Below are 17,940 nucleotides of genomic sequence, written 5' to 3' on the forward strand. Positions count from 1 at the left end.
CCAGAGAAAAAGGAGCCAGACTGGAAAAAAAAAACAAAACCATTCGGCCACATGCTGAGTCCTTTGTAAGGACATACAGCTGCCTCCCACCCCCTCCACGCATCTGACAGCGATTTCCAGGTTCTCGTCGGCAGGAGCAACTGGCAGCCCGCATCGCAGGCGCACACACAGCTCCCCGTGGACACGAAGCACATTCTCCAATGTCCCTGAGCAGCAACACCAACGCGTGGCTGATGAACAGCAAAGCTCCCCACTCACGGAGAGGAAGCTTAGGTTCCCCAAATAAATGCAATCAAGGGTCGCCTCCATGGACCGAGAAACACGTTAGAATCCCTGCGGCAAAGGGTTCCAAGCCACCTGCAGATGAGAGCCACACCAATCTTGGATGATCTTTGTGTCCCCATCCACTTTCTGCTGGGGTATAAAGAAACCCATTCAGAGCTGTTGGTGTTACAGTGTCATTGCTGGAGCCACCAGAGCCACGTGTCACCCGTGCCTCTGACCCAGGCATGCCCTTCCCTCCCTGCCCACTGAGTGTTTGCTCCAAGTTCTTCCCAGGACCTTCCTCCGGCTTTTGTAGCAGGGCTGAGGGTGCTCAGTTCACCCCAAAGCCACCTTGTGGGTACAGGCTTGGTCAAGTGGGTGGGGGTGGAGAGAAAGAGGAACATGAAAATAAGCAGGCTGTGTGCCAGACTGCACTGGGATCAAAAGTAGGCAGGAAAGGGTCCCCCGTGCAGGATCACGTTGAGATGCAAGGAGAGGGACACCAGGACCTGCTCTGTGATGACTGTCTTGTGCAGCAAAACGCAGCCCCTCTGTGGGAGACAGCTGCCTCTGCCCTGTCACGGGGAGAGCGACATCCAGCATCTAACTGCATTATGTAACACCCACCAATGAGTAAAGTGGCATCAGCGTAAACACCTGATGGAGTCTGGCTCAGAGCAGATGGTATGTTTGAAGAAGGTGTCTGCATCATGCACAAGGAAATGTCAAAAGTCTCCCATGTCCTGTGACTTCAGCTTTTCAGATCACGCAAAGCTCATCCTGGAACCCACACTCCCAGCACACCAACCCGCGGACAGGACAAAAACCCATTTGCTTTGACTTTTTCAAACAGCCAGCCTGAAATCAAGTCATGAAAAGGAAACAAGCTGAAAAACGTGCTCCCTTTGTGTCAGCAGCTTTTCGGACGATGGGGCCGTCCGTCCACCCCACGGCACCCAGCTCCCACTATTTAAACAGCAGCCCCGGCACGAGAGGGACTGGAGTGACTTTCCCCTTGAGGAAACGCAGTCCTGTTCCCACTCGTCGGAGATGAGCTGGGTCCCCGAATGACCGAACGAGACGAAGAAAGCACAGCCACCACCTTCTCTAATATCAAAATAGAGCAATTTATTCAAGACACTGAATATGATCTGTTGATTCTCTCTCGAAACAAATGAGCTACGACACACAAGGTGATCCTTTTTCTCGGAGAGGAGCGCGTGAGTGTGACTGGGGCTGGGGGGCGGGCAGCACGGGGTGACGTGGGTGGGGCGGACTCCGGGAGGTGCTGACAGAGAACCACATCTGGCTGTACGTCTGACACAGACAATAAAAACCGCAGAAGCCAGAATTCAAAACCTCAGTGAGTGGCGGAAGGAACATTTCTGCATTTGACAAGAAACACGATTTAAAAAAAAAAAAGTGGAACAGGTTTAAAAAAAGAGAAACACAACCAGGAACAGAGCAGACCCTTACGTTTGACAAAGTGCACTTCAGTTGGCTCTATGACCTATTTTTAGAAAGCAGAACGCAGGTCAAGTCCTGGGGTGGTGTGGGGTCCCTGCGGCTCCCCCTTCCCCCGCATCCCGTGGGTAGGACGGGCTCCAGGTCACTTCAAACCCAGCCGAGGGCTCCGGTGTGTTCCGTCTGCTCTCAGAATCCAGGTTACATTTGGTCGCTAAGACTTAAGCATCACACCATTTTTAAGAGCTGTAAACAACGAACGGCGGCACACGGTCACGTTACACAGGAGCCACCTGGCTTCCACAGGTGAACTCCCGACTTGCCGGAGGCGAGGGAAGGTTGGAGGCCGTCCTTGTGCCCAGACCGAGGATGGATGTGAGCGGACCCCACCACACGCTCTCGCTTGGTCCCCTTGGGGCCCGCGGCAAGCTCCTCTCCGATGGCCGGCTGGGGAAGCCAGGTAGGTGGACAGTCAGCCTTCCTCACTGTCTTCCGAGCTCGGTTCTGATTCAGCAAGAGGCAACACTTGAGTGAGACCCTGGCTCTGGACCTTGCAATAAGGACAGCCTAGTGAAGCCCTCACTGTGTCTCCCCCACAACCTTCGACAGCTCATGCTGTGCAGAGAGAGGCACGTCTCTGTCTGGGGAGGGGTCAGGACGGATCTCCACAAACTGCGTCCCAAACCCAATGGCTTCAGCGTGGCCGGGGGTGGGGGTGTGTCTGCTGTCTTCCAAGACGGGAGTGGAGACTCCACAGGGCTCGGGCTGCTCAGGTCGCACAGCCCGAATAAAATACCCGACTTGTAAACAGAGCACTTTTTGGTCTTCTGTGGCTGGGGCTTCGATAAGTCCCCTGTCCAGTGGGGCCCAGTCATGACCTGACAATGACGGACGGGGCTGTGGCTTTGGTAGCTGGCACATTCCAAGATCTGCAGGATGCATTTACCCTGCCCCGATGGTGCATGTTTGGGTCCACGGATGGACGCCACTCTCCAAATCACATCGCGTGTCATTGTGGACACACACACACCTGGCTGAAACCTGCCCAGGGCCAGCACCCCTGGCCTGGCCAACGGCCCCGTGCCTTCCGTGCCCGCAGGAAAACCAGTGAGAGAAGATGTCCCATCTTCGGGTCCTTCCTCGTTGCTCATTTTAAAAATAGGTCAGTGTCGGGTTACGACAACACGAGTACAAAGGTCACCTGATCCAATGAAAGGAAACGCCCGTAGGAACACAAAGCCATGTTTAATTTTTTAAAAACAGTAAAAAGATTCATTATTTTAAAAAAGAAAATCTTTCTCTTAGAAGTCTCTTGGGAGAGCAAGAAGTGATGAAGACGGCAGAAATGATCAGTGTACGTGAATTCACCTTCAGGACTGAAAAACCTTCCTTCCCCATTCGTTTCTCTCATTCTTCGACCCCAGTGAGGCCCTATGGGTGTTGTTAGGTCAGCTTTGCAAGGACTCGCCCCGCTGCCCATCTTGGGGAGATGACCGGCACTGCAAACAAGGAGTCACCAACAGGCGCAGGGAGCTGAGCCGTCGGCTTCGATGGCTTCTTCAATACCGTTTGCTTTGGGGCATGCTTCTGGGCTCGGCCGGCGCTTCATTTGTCACGTCTCGCCTGCAGCCGTGCAGGTAAACACACCGAGAGCTGCCACCGGTCCTCGAGCTGCAACAGCCGGGATTTCCGCCTGGGGCTGAAGCACATTTCCATGGCGATCCACGGAGCCTGTCCCCAGCCCACCCCACACGCTCACCACCTTTCATGCATCCGGTGGCAACGGGAAGAGCTACCTTGGACCCTGGCTGTGACTTCCTAAAATTTTTTTTTTTTTTTATATATGAAACCACACAAAGCTCTCTATGTCTGATGGCCATTTTAGGATTTTAAAATTGTTTTAACATAAAAATATTTTTTTTTTTTTCCAAAAATACTCCGGGCTCTTTCTCTTATAAGTCATTTTTTTTTCTCCTGTAAAAAGTCCCCCTGCCCTGTCTTCTTACATAAAGCACTTATCACGTGCTGAAAGTGCCCTTGAGACCTAAGATCTGAAGCAACTATGATAAAGGGACAGAGAGAGGGTGAAGGGATGAGGGAGTGGACAGCAGGAGGATGGAGGGAGGGATGAGAAGGCTGTCTTCCAAAGTTTTGTCATGGCGTCCACGGGGCTGGGTCTACTGAGGGTTTACTGCAAATCAAGACCATACGCAACAGAGGGAAAAGGCAGAGGGGATAGGCAAGAACAGGGAACAAGCGACAAACCAAAAACAGTTTCCATCTCAGACGGAACGCCCCCTGACGACAGGATTCCAGCCGATAGAAAAACCACTGGACAAAGAAGGTTCTGGAAAATAGGAAGTGTTGGGATTACAAAGTTGCACATCTCATCGGTACAAACTGGTCTTGGAATATCCTTTGCGAGAGTAACTGTAGTGTCCAAATTGTTCGGGGTGGGGAAAAAACAACCCACCACATGGAGGAGAACTTTTCCACCTTCTTTTGGTTTATCACGGCATTTTTCTTTTTTTTTTTTTTTTGGCACAGCTGTTTTTCCCCCCACTCCCCTCTCAGGTGTCAGAGCCTGTCTGGATGGGAACCAAACCATGCACTGTCTAGCTGCGGGCTTCATGCTTTCCAGGTGGAATGTTCTAGGTGGAAACCATTCTTTCCCCCTCTGGTACGACTGTGTGTACACTTTTGTTTTAAACTTCTCGATGAGGATTACGAAAAAATACAGACTCCTGTGGCCAGGGATGATTTGATTTCAAAGTACACGCTAACGCAAGTCACGTTCCTACAGTTTTGGAGCTGACAGAATTGTGTTTGAAGCGTCTGCAACCCCACACATTCACAGCTGGTCCATTAGAAGTCTTTTCTTTTTCCCGTAATGTTTTGTGTTTACTTTCGCAGATCTAAAACACACACCTGGAAGGAAAGAGAAAGCGCCTGTTATCTTCAGAGACAACACAAAGGAGCCTTTAGAGCAGAGGTTGGCAAAATTATATGGCCCATGGACCAAATCCGGCCTACCACTCCTGTTTTATAAATAAAGTTTTATTGGCACACAGTCGTGAAGGTTCTGAGAAGCTCTAAGAACAGGGTAGTGTCTGATCATCTGACCAACCAACCCCAAGCAATCAGCATGGAGTGGGAGAGCCAGGTCAGAGCAATGCCAGGATCTAACGGGGTGGCAGCAGCCATCGGCAGGTGTCACAGACCAGACACCTCGTGGCAGAACACAGGACAATCCAAGCCTGAGCACGTGGCCCTGGAGACCATTTGGGGGTGATGCTGAAACTCGTCCAGCCAGCCCCCTGCCCCCTGCCTTAGAGCCCATGGCGAGCTCACAGCAACCTCGAGTGCAGGGGCGAAACAAAAAGCTACACATCTCACAGGAGCAGAACAGGGCCCCTGGGACCCGACCCAGGAGACCTGTGGAAAGAAAGGCCATGCCTTTGTCACCACAGGGCCCAGGTTGGGGACACAAAACATGGAGCAAAGCCAGGAGCAAGTTTCTCAGCCGTGGCACCCATGACATTTGGGGCCGGCATTTCTGTGCTGTGGGGACCTACCAGCATCTCTGGTCTCCCCACACCGGATGCCAGTAGCACCGCCACCAAAGTGGTGACAACCAAAACATGCCCTCAGCGGGGGCAGAATTGCCCCAGTTGAGAACCACCAACTTCATTCACTGAGAAAACGTGAACTGGAAGGAATTTTGGAAGGAAGGAAGGAATTTTGGAAGGAAGGAAGGAAGGAATTTTGGAAGGAAGGAAGGAAGGAATTTTGGAAGGAAGGAAGGAAGGAATTTTGGAAGGAAGGAAGGAAGGAATTTGGAAGGAAGGAAGGAAGGAATTTTGGAAGGAAGGAATTTTGGAAGGAAGGAAGGAAGGAATTTTGGAAGGAAGGAAGGAAGGAATTTTGGAAGGAAGGAATTTTGGAAGGAAGGAAGGAATTTTGGAAGGAAGGAAGGAATTTTGGAAGGAAGGAAGGAAGGAAGGAAGGAAGGAAGGAAGGAAGGAAGGAAGGAAGGAAGGAAGGGAGGCCCTGCTCAGACGTGGTGCCAACCCAGGGGGATCCAGCCCAGAAATGTCCTTTGCCCAACAGCACCCCGCTGGAAGCCCACACAGGCCCCAGCTGCCTGGCCCCCCCCTCCCGTCCGCAGCGAACGCAGGTGCTGCTTACAGAGCCATCAGACGCACTGGCGCCCACTTTGTCCCCGCGAGCATTCCAGCACACCTCAAAGATGCCGCCCGTGCCTCGGTAGCTGTGGACGAGACTGCCACTCTGCAAAGCAAAACGAAGCAATCGTCACTTACAATGCCAGGGGACAGGAGCGCACCGACGTGGTCGACGCACTCCTCTCGCTGCCCAACAAGTGGTCACGAACACATTCGAACACATGGAAGGGTTCAGCAGAAACGCGCGCCTCAGCCGTCCTGCCAAGGGAGTGTGGCTGACCTGTGGGATCTGGCCCAACGTTCTGGCTGAGGTCAGGCCGCCCACGGGCCATTCCCGCCAATGACGGCCGGCCGTGGGGACGGGGAGGCGGCCACTCCTATGATGGGAAGTAAGGAGGACGACCCAACATTTTACATATGTATTCAGAAAAGGTATCCGTCTCACTGAGGATCAAAGCAGCTTTAAAATGTCTCAAAGAGATTTGTGATTTCTCAGAAAGGACGGAGATGATTTGATGAGCTGTTTACAGTACGTACTACCTAACTGATGACGTCAGTTTTCTATGATGTCATGTTACAAATCCACCCCTCGCTCTTTCCAGTAGGTGTTTCATGAAAGAGACTCTTGCATGTTATTCCCGGATGCAGGTTTTGCGGGTGGCCTACCCAGGGCTGTAAAGCTCGGTATGGTGTCAGGCTGGTCCCATGCAGGGCCCACCACCGCCTTTCCCTCTCCCAGAGGACGTGGGGCTGGTGAGGCAGTGCCTGGGAAGCCTTGGGGTCTCTGTGGACCCCCTACCTCATGCCAGTTACCTGGGCTCATCTACCACCTCCCCCTGCCACAAGGGGCCTGGACTTAATGCAAATCCACCTGATGTCACCTAAGCTAAGGGGATCAGCAAGGGGGATCGGATTAAAAGGGGAGAGAGGAGGCCATGTAGTCTATTCTGAGGTCACACAAAATAGACGGTTGGCTACTTGCAACGGCTCCTACCACAACACCATTTCTCTCTCCCGTTAGCAGGAGAACCAAGAGCTGCCTCGGCAACGTAATCCTTATACTCTACAACTTCCCATCCAGTCCCACTCTATGTGCAGAATTCTCTCACCTTCAGGCGTGGCCACCAATACCCACGGTGGCGACATTGAAATACTGTCTCTTCAGTTCTGACGTCAGGACAAGCCAATATTGACGTACCCCGTGCTACCCAAACATCAAGTATTTTCACTGGAAACATTAAAATGGCACGACAGCAGCAAACAAACACTCCTTCATTCTCCCCAGTTCGCTCCACAGGGAAGCTATAGGAGTGGGTGTGGAGTGGATAAGGGTAGGGCGGGCCTCGCCCCTTGGCTAGCCCCCTGCAAACCGTGGATGGAAGAACGCCTCTCGCCTCCACCTTAGTACCTGGAGGGCAGTATGGCTTTTCCAAGATGACAGCTTGTGCCCAAGACAATAATGAGGCAGTTAGAAGATTTCATGCCAGAAACTCAGAAAAAGGAACAGAAGACCCCCAGCCCATATGGAGCACGGGGCAGATGGCATTCGCCTTGGGGTCGCCCTGGGGAGCCGGCTTGGCTTCAAGGTTCCATCTCAGTGACTCATTCCTGAGCACACGTTCCTGTTCTGAGCCCGGGTCCCCACAGATGTGACTATTTGGGTGTTACTTTGGGAAAGGCATCAGGGGATTGATTACCTGAGTATTCCAGATGTGCACACACTTGTCAAAGGAGCCACTGGCCAGGTATTTCCCGTCGGGGCTAAAAGCGACGCTATAGACAGGTTCCTGATGTTTCGTTAACGTGTGGATGCAGACACCTCGCTCCACGTCCCACAGTCGAACTGTGGAATCGAACGAAGCACTGCAAAGACAAGAGAGAAAACATCACCATAGAAACACACCGCTTTCTTTGCTTGCTCAAGACGTTCAACAGGCATCACGTTTTCCTTTTGCAGCTTTTCCATTTTAGAGACAATAAATGGGTATGATTTGTCTCTTCTAAAATGTAAGATATATCGAAAACAAAGCCATAGTTATAAAATATATCTTTCCTTCCTCTCTCCCTCCCTCCGTCTCTCTCTCTCTGTTATTGGGAAAATAAATTGATATCCATATTTATTTGTTTCTGCATTTCCTATAGATATGAATACGTTTATAGACTATTTACTGTATTTTCTAAAAAGCTCCCATAATTTAAAACACATTTATCACTACTATTTGGAAAAATAGCAAATTGAGTGAACAAAAGTTAATTAAAATGCAATCACATCCAAGTATGCCATCATATTCCTGAGCTACAAAATTTAATTATTTTCAAATTTAAGAGAACAGTACAGATTACAAAACTGTTATCTGGCATTCTTTCTCTCAGCAGGGGCTCATTAGGCACTGGTATGTCCCTTTTTATACTTGTTGACTAAAAGGATAATTAATACTCGTAATGAGGTACATGATACAAAAGCACCTTTCAAGCCGCCAAAGACGGATTCTAGTGTGTTCTCTATTATAGCCATTTAAAAGTGCATTTTTGGACAATTGAATGAGAGTTGTAGCCTTCGTGTGCCTCTGGTTCAGCCTCTCAGCTGATGTAGGAATTCCTCCCAGTATTTTCTACGAGATAACCTTGGGTCAAGTCCTTTCAGCAACAAGAATCCTTGCTGCTGGCAAGGCCGCCCGCCCCACCGCCATGCTACAAAGATGGAGGGGTCCTCCTATGTATAAGAGAACTGTGCCACCTGTCACTTCTCCCCCAAATCCCATTCTCTGTAAGTACACAGAATAAACTCACTGCTGCTTCCTGGCAATGAGACATTCCCCCCAAGCCTTCTCTTTTTCCAGGCTAAACCACCATCCATCTTTGTCTGGATTGTGGTTTCCACACCCCCAAGTATCTGAGCATGCAGCCTCAGAATCTCTTTAGCTTGTTCTTCTAAATGTGCTTATTAAAACACAGGACCGAAAAACGCTGTGCTCACCTCCTCCTACAACCACATCAAAATCACAACTAAACTCCAGAACCATCACCCGAAGTCCATTTGAACTGAAGTCCTACAACTAAGGACATACAGAAGCAGCCACCCGGAGACTGGTAGGAGAGGTGGAGACACAGAACAAGATGGTCCCACACTTATGTGTGATGGTGAAAAATCGGGAGAGATATCTCGGCTGCAGAGGTCCACCTGGAGGAGTGAGGGGTCCCAGCCCCTCCCCAGCCCAGGGTTCCAGTGTTGGGCAGAGAAGTCCCCAGAATTTCTGGCTGTGAAAACCAGTGGGGATTGTGGCTGAATGAACCGGAGCGCGGCTGGAGCCCTAGGTGCTCCTCCTAAAGAGGCCGCACTGGACCTTCTCCCTGATGGACTCATTGCCTCTGAGCTCCAGACCTGGGGCAGCAGCTCGAAAGGCACCAGGAACATACGGGCAGTGACTGAACTGTCTGGCTTTACGGCGAGGGCTGGAGGGGGCAGCTCTCTCCCAGACAGAAGTGCTGGCAGAAGACATGATTCCTGTGTTGAGCCCTCCCCTTACCCAGTCCGGCAGATGGGCGCCATATCTCAGTCTCCATGAACCTGGCTAACATCTTTTGCCCTGCCTTGGTGATTCCCGGAGACCTCACCCCACTCAACTTTTGAGCCCACCCAAGCTTCTTCCAGTGGCTTTTATGTACAAACGGCCTGTCTTGGCTCATGCTGCAGACTTTCCCCAAATCTGTTAAAGGTTCACAAATATCCAAGAAGCAGCATCTGGATTCTGCATGTCTCATACCTCTGGAGGAGCAGCCCTAACCCTGGCACCAGCGCCAGTCGGCCTTGGCTTACAGCTTAGCCTCTCCCAGGCACCTCTAACCCCGTGCAAGTGGACAAGTTTACATGGATTTGTGACTCGTACCGAGTGGCCCAGAGCGGGGCCCAAGGACATAATAAACTTGGTCTGCAGTGGGAAACCCCAGGGCTGGCACAGCCAAAGGGTGGCTTCAGACCAGGAGAGAGCATCACCCGGCCACCTCCGGGAACTACACACCCAAAGGGCACACTGGGCAGGCACCAGAACCAAACTAAAGTGAATCCTGCTCCACAGGGTCAGCCCCGGCACCACAGCTCCTCCACTATTGTCACGGCCAGTTCTCATAACCAATCAGCTCGAGAGTCAATCCCTCCTATTGAGGTGCAAACAGCAACCCAGGCTCAACTACAACAGGAGGGCACATACAACCCACACAAGAGACACACCTGGAGCTCCCTGCTCTGGTGACCAGGTAGACTGCGCCACTGGGACCCACAGGGCACCTACTACATGAGGCCACTCTACTAAGACTGGGGGACATAGAAGCCCTACCTAACACTTAGAAAAAAATACAGGGAGGCAGCCAAAATGGGGAGACAAAGAAATATGTCCCAAATAAAGGAACAGAACAAAGCTCCAGAAAAATAACAAAATGGAGACAAGCAATTTACCAGACACAGAGTTCTAACCACTGGTTATAAAGATGCTCAATGATCTCAGGGAGAACTTCAACAAAGAGATAGGAAACATCAAAATGGAGACAGAAACCATAAAAAAAAGAAGCACTCAGAAATGAAGAATACAGTAAGTGAAATAAAGAACACATTAGAAGGAATCAACAGTAGATTAGATGAAGGCAGAGGATCAAATCAGCGATTTAGAAGATAAGGAGCAGAAAGCACCTAATCAGAACAGCAAAAGAATCCAAAAAATGAGGAGAGTTTAAGGGGCCTCTGGGACGACATCAAGTGTACCAACATTAGCATCATAGAGGTACCAGAAGGAGAAAAGAAAGAGCAAGGAAATGAAAACCTACTTGAAAAAATAATGATGGAAAACTTCCTTAAGCTGGTGAAGGAAATAGACATACAAGCCCAGACAGTGCAGAGTCCCAAACAAGATGGACCCAAAGCCCACACCAAGACACCACGCAGGCCAGAAGGGATTGGCAGGAAATATTCAAAGGGATGAAAAGCAAGGACCTACAACCAAGATTACCCAGCAAGGCTGTCATTTAGAATCGAAGGACAGAGAAAGAGCTTCCCAGATAAGAAGCTAAAGGAGTTCATTACCACCAAACCACTATTACAAGAAACATTAAAGGGAAGAAGATAAAAAATATGAATAAAAAAATGGCAATAACTACCTATCTATTCATAACTACTTTAAAAGTAAATGGATTAAATGCTCCAATCAAACGATAGGGTGTCTGAATGGGTAAGAAAACAGGACCCTTACATATGCTGCCTGTAAGAGACTCACTTCAGATTGAAAGACACACATAGATGGAACGTAAAGGAATGGAAAAAGATATTTCCTTAAAATGGTAATGAAAAAAATAAAACAAACTGGAGTAGCAATACTTACACCAGACAAAATAAACTTTAAAACAAAGGCTGTAACAAGAGACAGATGAGAACCCAGCAACTACACTTCTGGGTATTTATCTGAAAAAAACCCCAAACGCTAATTCGAAAAGACATTACCATCCCTATGGTACTGCAACATTATTTATAATAGCCAAGCTATGGAAGCAACCTAAGTGCCCACTGATAAACACATTTGGATAAAGAAGACGTGGTACGTATATACAATGAAATATTAGCCATAAAAAAGAGCGAAATCTTGCCATTTGGGACAGTATGGATGGACCTAGAGGGTATTATGCCAAGTGAAATAAATAAGACCGAGAAAGACAAATACCCTAAGATCTCACTTATATGTGGAATCTAAAAAAAACAAAATAAACAAACTAAACAGAAACAAATTCATAGATGCAGGTTGCCAGATGGGAGGGGGTTGGGGGGAAAGGTAAAAAATGTGAAGGGATTAAAAAGTACATATTGGCAGATAGAAAATAGTCATGGGGATGTAAAGTACAGCGTAGAGAATATAGTCAATAATATGGTAATACTATATATGGTATCAGGGCGGGACTAGATTTATCGGGAGATCACTTTGTAAGGTATATAAATGTCTAGTGACTATGTTGTACACCTGAAACTAATGCAATATTGAATGTCAACTGGAATTGAAAAAATTATTTAAAAACACAAAATTGTTGTGAAAACATAACATAAATAAAAGGAACTGCACAAGTGTCATTCTCCTGAGCATTTGAGACCTTACTTCCTAACATATCTCCAGTTGGGCCCAAACAAACTGTTATAAAAGTTGAGAAAAAGCACAGAAAAGAAAAATACAGGACGGAGAAAGGAACATTCTATCCTGAATGGGTCCAATGAACGTCAGGACCAGACGGTTCTGTGGACTGCAGCCTAAAGTGAGGTGGTTTTGGGGAGGCCAGCACGGCCACTTATTACCACTGTTCCCCTGGGAAGAGTTTGACTAACTGGTGACTGGCCCTTGCACTCCCTCCAATGCTGTGCCTTCAAGCGTTCCCTGTATCAGTGGTTTGGCCGATCTGGCTAAGGCTGGGGAACCCTTTATTGCCTCTCAAAATTCTCAGCACCTGTAGCTCCTACTTGAATTGGGTAAAGCAAGGCCAAGGTCCCCACTCAACTGTGTTTCCTTTCTCTGTTGTAATAAAACCCTGCCCAAAGCAAAGGGTTAGAAGCCTCACATATAACCAACCGTCCTACCAGCCTCGTGGTTAATAGGTGTCACTTGACAGCTCTGCCTGGTGCGCCCTTTGAGTTTGGAAGGGAGTCCACAAATTCACAACAGACCTTAGCACCATTGTGTTCCCTCTGGACACGAGGGAGTTTTGCTGGCCATGTTGCCAGCTCAGCCGCCGTGAGGCTGGAGGCTGGGCTGTGGGCCACTTTCCTGTTACCTTGCTAGCATGATGCTGGAGTTTGGGTTGCTGGTGGCTGGCCCGGTAGGACTCCACTTTATGGTGTATATCTCTTTGCTGTGAGCTTGAAGGTCATGAACGCACGTATCCTGCTTCATACTCCAGATCTAGAGAACATACGGGAAACAATGTGAGCAAACGCTGTTTTTCCACCGGGGAATGCTTTTGACATCTGTCATTCCAGGAGCGTTCGTTAGGTTTCTGGCCCCTGGGGCAGCTCAGCACCCAGTGGGGCCTGTGGCTGGACGATCCGAGGATTGGGCTGGACGCTAGCAGTCATCGGTGCTGAAGGCCACAGGGATGGGACGGACTGCCAGCAGGCCTGTGACTATCAACAGCAGTTCACCGGGTGACAGGGAGTCAGTGAGTTAGCAATGGCAAAAAGTACAGGGGCACAAAGGGTGCTGGTAACACAGCCATCATCAGCCAGAGCAGCAGGGAACGGAAGACCCGCCCTGAGAACACGGGCCTGTCTCGCATCAAAGAGCCCATCCCGCCAGACCACGTTACCTTTAATGTCATGTCATCAGAGCAGGATGCTAGCAGCATTCCGGAAGGGTCCCACTTAATGGCGTTGACCTCATTCTGAAAGAGAGCAAAGGGTTTTAAAAAGAAATAAAGGTGTGTGAGTATGTACCACAACCGTCCAGCAGGGGGCAGGAGCGCGCTGCCATCGCTGCAGAGTCTCCTCCTCACTTAACCCTGGAGATGAAAGCCCATCATCCCAATGACAAATACGGTTCCTCTTTTTCTTACTCTGCCTTTCTCCTTTATATAAAAGCATAGGCATATACCGTACAAAACCAGCCACCCTCATCCATATTTCTCTGAGAGAGAGGGAAAAAAAAACACCCACACCCAGGAAGGTTGCCCCATGAATTCACATATAATAAGCACAGCCCATAAAACCTATACGACCACAGGTGCTTTAAAACTGACATTGAACATCACTTTCCTATGCACTTTGAACACAACAGCTACTCTCCCTGAATCCGACATGATTCTCTTTGGCTGCTGAGTAGAGGGGGAGGGAAATAAAGACATAAGGTGTCTGATGTCCAAGTGGGGATTGACCCAGGCCGAAGATGACGTGACCTAAATGCACAAACACACACGCAGGCAGGTAACTGCTGTGATGACACACGTGAGAGAAACAGAATCCTCCAGGAGGGCAGGGGACTCGAAACCCAGACTAAACAGCCAAGTCAACAAAATGCTGCAACGCCGCGGAGTGGAGAGTTCCAGCAGGTGGGCGTGGAGTGCTGTAGGGCGGCAGGAAAAGCCTGCCTGCAGGCGGCCCTCCAGCGCTGGGGGGCCAGGTGACACCAACACTCAGTTCTGGAGGCTGAAGAAAAACCCACCCATAGGCCAGCGAGAAGGGAACCACAGGTTATGAAGGAGCCCGTCTGCAGGTGAGGGGCATGCTGGGCGTGGTGAGTGAGAGAAATGGTGCGAGCAGGGTGGTGGCCTTGGGGGCTGCTCACACGGCTTTCTTGTAGGGTCCCATGTGCCCAGGACAGCCCCCACGCATGCTTGCGGTCCCGGCCGAACAGTGAAGGAATTTCGCATTCACAATTGATCTCCCACTCCGTGCTCCGATTTGAATGGTCAATGTTATGGTCATGCTAGTGGCGAAGGACACAGAGTCTGAAGGCTGTGAAGCCGGGAAGTGACGAGGCCACATCTGTGTTCATGTAGCACCAATGGCAGATGGCTCAGGAAAAAGGGAGGAAGGAAGTTTGGCGTCCAGGCCAGTAGGTGAGTCATGGGACAGAGAAGCTTGGACTGGAGGGTGTGTGTGTGTGTGTGTGTGTGTGTGTGTGTGTGTGTGTACACACACATGTGCATGAGAAAGTGGACCTAGCAGAACACCAGGAGAACCTGGTTCTGGATGAGAGGTGCTGATCCAGGGACAAGGGCAGCTTGGGTGGCTCTGACCGTAAGTGCAGGACCCAGGGACAGAACTCTTAGGGCCCGGGAAGGTGACAATGGTCTCCACCCACTGACTGTCCCCAGCCAAACCACCTTCAGTGCCCAGGGTGGCAGAAACGGCTTCCTGAGAGTGGGGCTCGCTCTCGTGCCCTCTGCATCCCGAGTCCCAGTTCCCAGAAAGCATCCAGGAACAGCTCACAGGTCCCCGGAAAAAACAGACACAACTGCATTTAGCGCGTGTCTTGTGCAGAATGCGGAGCTGCAAATAAGACCCATTTAAAGAGCCACGTGGTGTGCGGAGGGAGAGTCTCAAGTGAGACAGCTGGAGGTCGCATGGCCCAGGGTTAGAGGAGAAACACATCACGACCAGAAAAATGGAAGAGAAGGGTCAGTTTATAGTCACAATGAGATGTCGGCGGACAATGAATGCCTATGATCGAAAAGCACCTTGTTGCAGAAGCAGGGCCCGCGGGGACAGCAGCTGGGAAAGGTGAGCACCGAGGAAACAAGCAAGCGCTGAGGACAATGGCACTCATGTCGGTTATATTAGTGGACAGGGGTGTTGTGAGAGAGTGGAAGGTGGGGAGCACGGCAGGTGAGGAGCTCTAACACAGCAGGTCTTCCAGGAGCGCGGGCATAGGGCGTTTTGGACACAGGGATCTGCTCCGGAAAGGCGCCCAAGAGCCTCCTGCGCGTGCTGAGGAATTTATGAGAGGTCGGCTCAGCTGCACTTCTTACACTGAAAGCTGACGTTTCCCACCGAACTTAGGAAAACTGGCTAATTTCTCTGATCTCGCTTCAGGTCCATTAGCCTTATTTCTGCAATCTCCAATGTGCTGTGAAACCCATCCATTAAGATTTTCATTTCAGAGATAATACCTGTCAGTTCTCAGACTTCCATTTGACTTTGTTTTTTAAAAGAATACGTTTTCCTTCCTCTGCAGACATTCCGCATCTATTCTCATTACAAGCATCCTTTCCTTTATGCCCTCACACCTTTGTGTAACAGCTACTTTAATTCTTTCCAGCAGAATCTGACGCCTGGCTCATCTGGGTCAGCTTTGTTGCCACTGCGTGCCCACAGGTGGGTTAATTCAACAGCCTCAGATACTACAGCAGCCCAAGGGGCAAAGGGCTGCGGAAGAACTGGTCTGCGGTCACAGTATCTTTTAATCCGAGGCATAAAGGAGATGGCTGTCGCCTCCCAGCACACGCTCACGAACTTGAGTCCCCCCCGTCAGAAGTGGCACTTACCGTGTGTCCTTGGAAAGTTTTGACTGGGCGGTCGCAGCCGAGTCTGCAGACGTGAATGCACATGTCTGTGCTACAAGAGGCAAAGGTCGTGTTGTTCTGCCAGTCCACATCGAGAGCAGGGGCTGCGGGCGGGGCACAGACAAAGGACACCCCATTCACTAGGCGTGCAGGGCCCGACGGACTCCGCACAGTTGAAGGACCCGTCCAGGGGCCTTAGGTAGTAACATGATAAAAGGTTCCCAGTGTGAACACAGCCTCTTTCCGTCGTAGACCTGACAGCCATCTGCTCCCACATGTGCAGGGATGAGCAGATGCCAGAGCGAGCGAGCCGGGGACACTTCCTGTGCTCTGGGTGTGCCCGCCCCGCCCACCGCCCCGGGCACAGGTGAGAAAGGGGAGGAAGCGGGCACGTGACGTGCTACCTGCTCCTACACCTTCCCACTTCTATGAGTATCACTGATGGTCTGATTTCTTTTAGACAGGGAGGAGAGGAAAGGAGAGGAACAAGATTTCCTATCCTATATTCCAGCTGTCCCCATGTAGAAATCTCCCACAGATATAACTAGAGTTGACAAGAGCCCCTCGGAGGACACAATTTGGCTGAGGGCTCACGACTTGTCATGAACATCCTGAGTCTTTCCTCAGGCCCAGGTGGCTCCAAGAGCTGTGTCGAGAGTTTTGGGGATGGTGATGTCCCCCGCACCCCCAATCTCACGGGGCTCTCCCCTTTGTCTGGAGCCCCCCTCCCCATCAGACTACTCAGCACCCTTATTCTCTCACGACACTTCCTAGCTTCTAGAAGAAACAGCGGGTTAAGTTCCTGCAAGCCTCTGGTCACATGTTTTCATCAACCAATCAATACGTAAGCGTGTGTGTTTCTTAAAGACAAGTCAGCAGTGAACCGGGAGGAGGATCCGGCTTACAAGGAGGATATGCTAGTCATCGGTCTGCCCCTTCCCCTTCTCAACCCTCCTCATGTGTGTGTCCTCCATAGGTGGTAACTGCAGGGATGGACCCCGTTAGCTCCCAAGTCCAGCTCCGTCCCCGCCTGGGAGTTGTGGGTAAGGGGTTGGCTGACAGCCCTGGCTTTTTCAGCATCACAGGGCATCGCTTTTGGGTCACAGCCCTAGCAGCGTGTTTCACGAGAGCCCCACGGTGCCTGGCACCCTTCCCACACACGCCCGGCGGAGGGAAGAAAGGAACCACTCAGCTCGGTCAGGATGATGGTCCCGAGAGCCAGAGGGCAGAGCCCACACGAGCCAAATCACGAATTCCTGGGCCAGCCCCTGCCTTCCAGGCGTGCAGCTACTCCACTTGGAAATGTGACAGTCTGGCAGCCGGTTCAGCACCTGGCCATAAAAACTAATGTCTGCGGACCCTTGCCACCCAAAGCGGGGGCCCACTCTGATTGGGCCGTGACACCGGAACCCTTGCAGCTCCCCCCACAGGATTTGACCATTCAGTGTGGGTGAGCGACAAGTAACAGGGCGAAGCTATTCTGGGGGGTCTGCGGGCAGGGAAGGCCAATAGTATTGCCCCAGGGACACAAAGGCTGCTTTTTTTTTTTATAAACTTTGAAGTTTGAAATGCTTACAGGAACGTGCCAAGATTATAGAGAGGTCCCTGCCGTGTAGCCATCGTCCAGACCCCCCAATGGTTGTGTGTGTGGAGGGCTGTGCCATCTGATCACAGGGGCCCATCTGTGTAACGACCACCGCAGTCCACAGCCAGACTGTCCCATCACCCCAAACAGCTCCCTCGTGCCATTGTTATCACACCCCACCCCTCAGCTCCGGCTCCCAGCAGCTGTTCTCCGTCTCTGCAATTCTGCCGTTTCCAGCATGTTACAGACATGGGACCGTACAGCACATGACCTTGGCTGAAAAAGACTAGCGCCCCCCTGCACCCCTCAGCAGGATGCCCTTGAGACCTGTCCAATTGTCGTGTGTTATCAACAGCTTATCAGCAGCTTGTTCCTTTCCACGGCTGAGTGGGATTCCACAGCCAGGCCCTGAGCTAACAC

The 17,940-nt window shown here is 50.7% G+C and overlaps 1 protein-coding gene across 15 annotated transcripts in view; it reads right to left on the reverse strand.

The window, feature by feature from the left end:
* Positions 1-1,376: 1,376 nt before the first annotated feature.
* TBL1X (transducin beta like 1 X-linked) overlaps positions 1,377-17,940 on the reverse strand; it is a 185,161-nt gene continuing 168,597 nt past the window's right edge. For all 15 annotated transcript variants that reach the window (XM_081042592.1, XM_081042591.1, XM_081042594.1 and 12 more), the window contains 6 exons: positions 15,918-16,039; positions 13,242-13,316; positions 12,711-12,838; positions 7,610-7,775; positions 5,917-6,018; positions 1,377-4,656 (listed from right to left, as the gene is read on the reverse strand). In XM_081042592.1, the coding sequence (XP_080898718.1) occupies positions 4,630-4,656; positions 5,917-6,018; positions 7,610-7,775; positions 12,711-12,838; positions 13,242-13,316; positions 15,918-16,039 (620 nt within the window). In that variant the 3' untranslated portion in view covers positions 1,377-4,629. The remainder of the gene's footprint in view (positions 4,657-5,916; positions 6,019-7,609; positions 7,776-12,710; positions 12,839-13,241; positions 13,317-15,917; positions 16,040-17,940) is intronic.

Source organism: Rhinolophus hipposideros (assembly GCF_964194185.1).
Source record: "Rhinolophus hipposideros genome assembly, chromosome: X".
NCBI lineage: Eukaryota > Metazoa > Chordata > Mammalia > Chiroptera > Rhinolophidae > Rhinolophus > Rhinolophus hipposideros.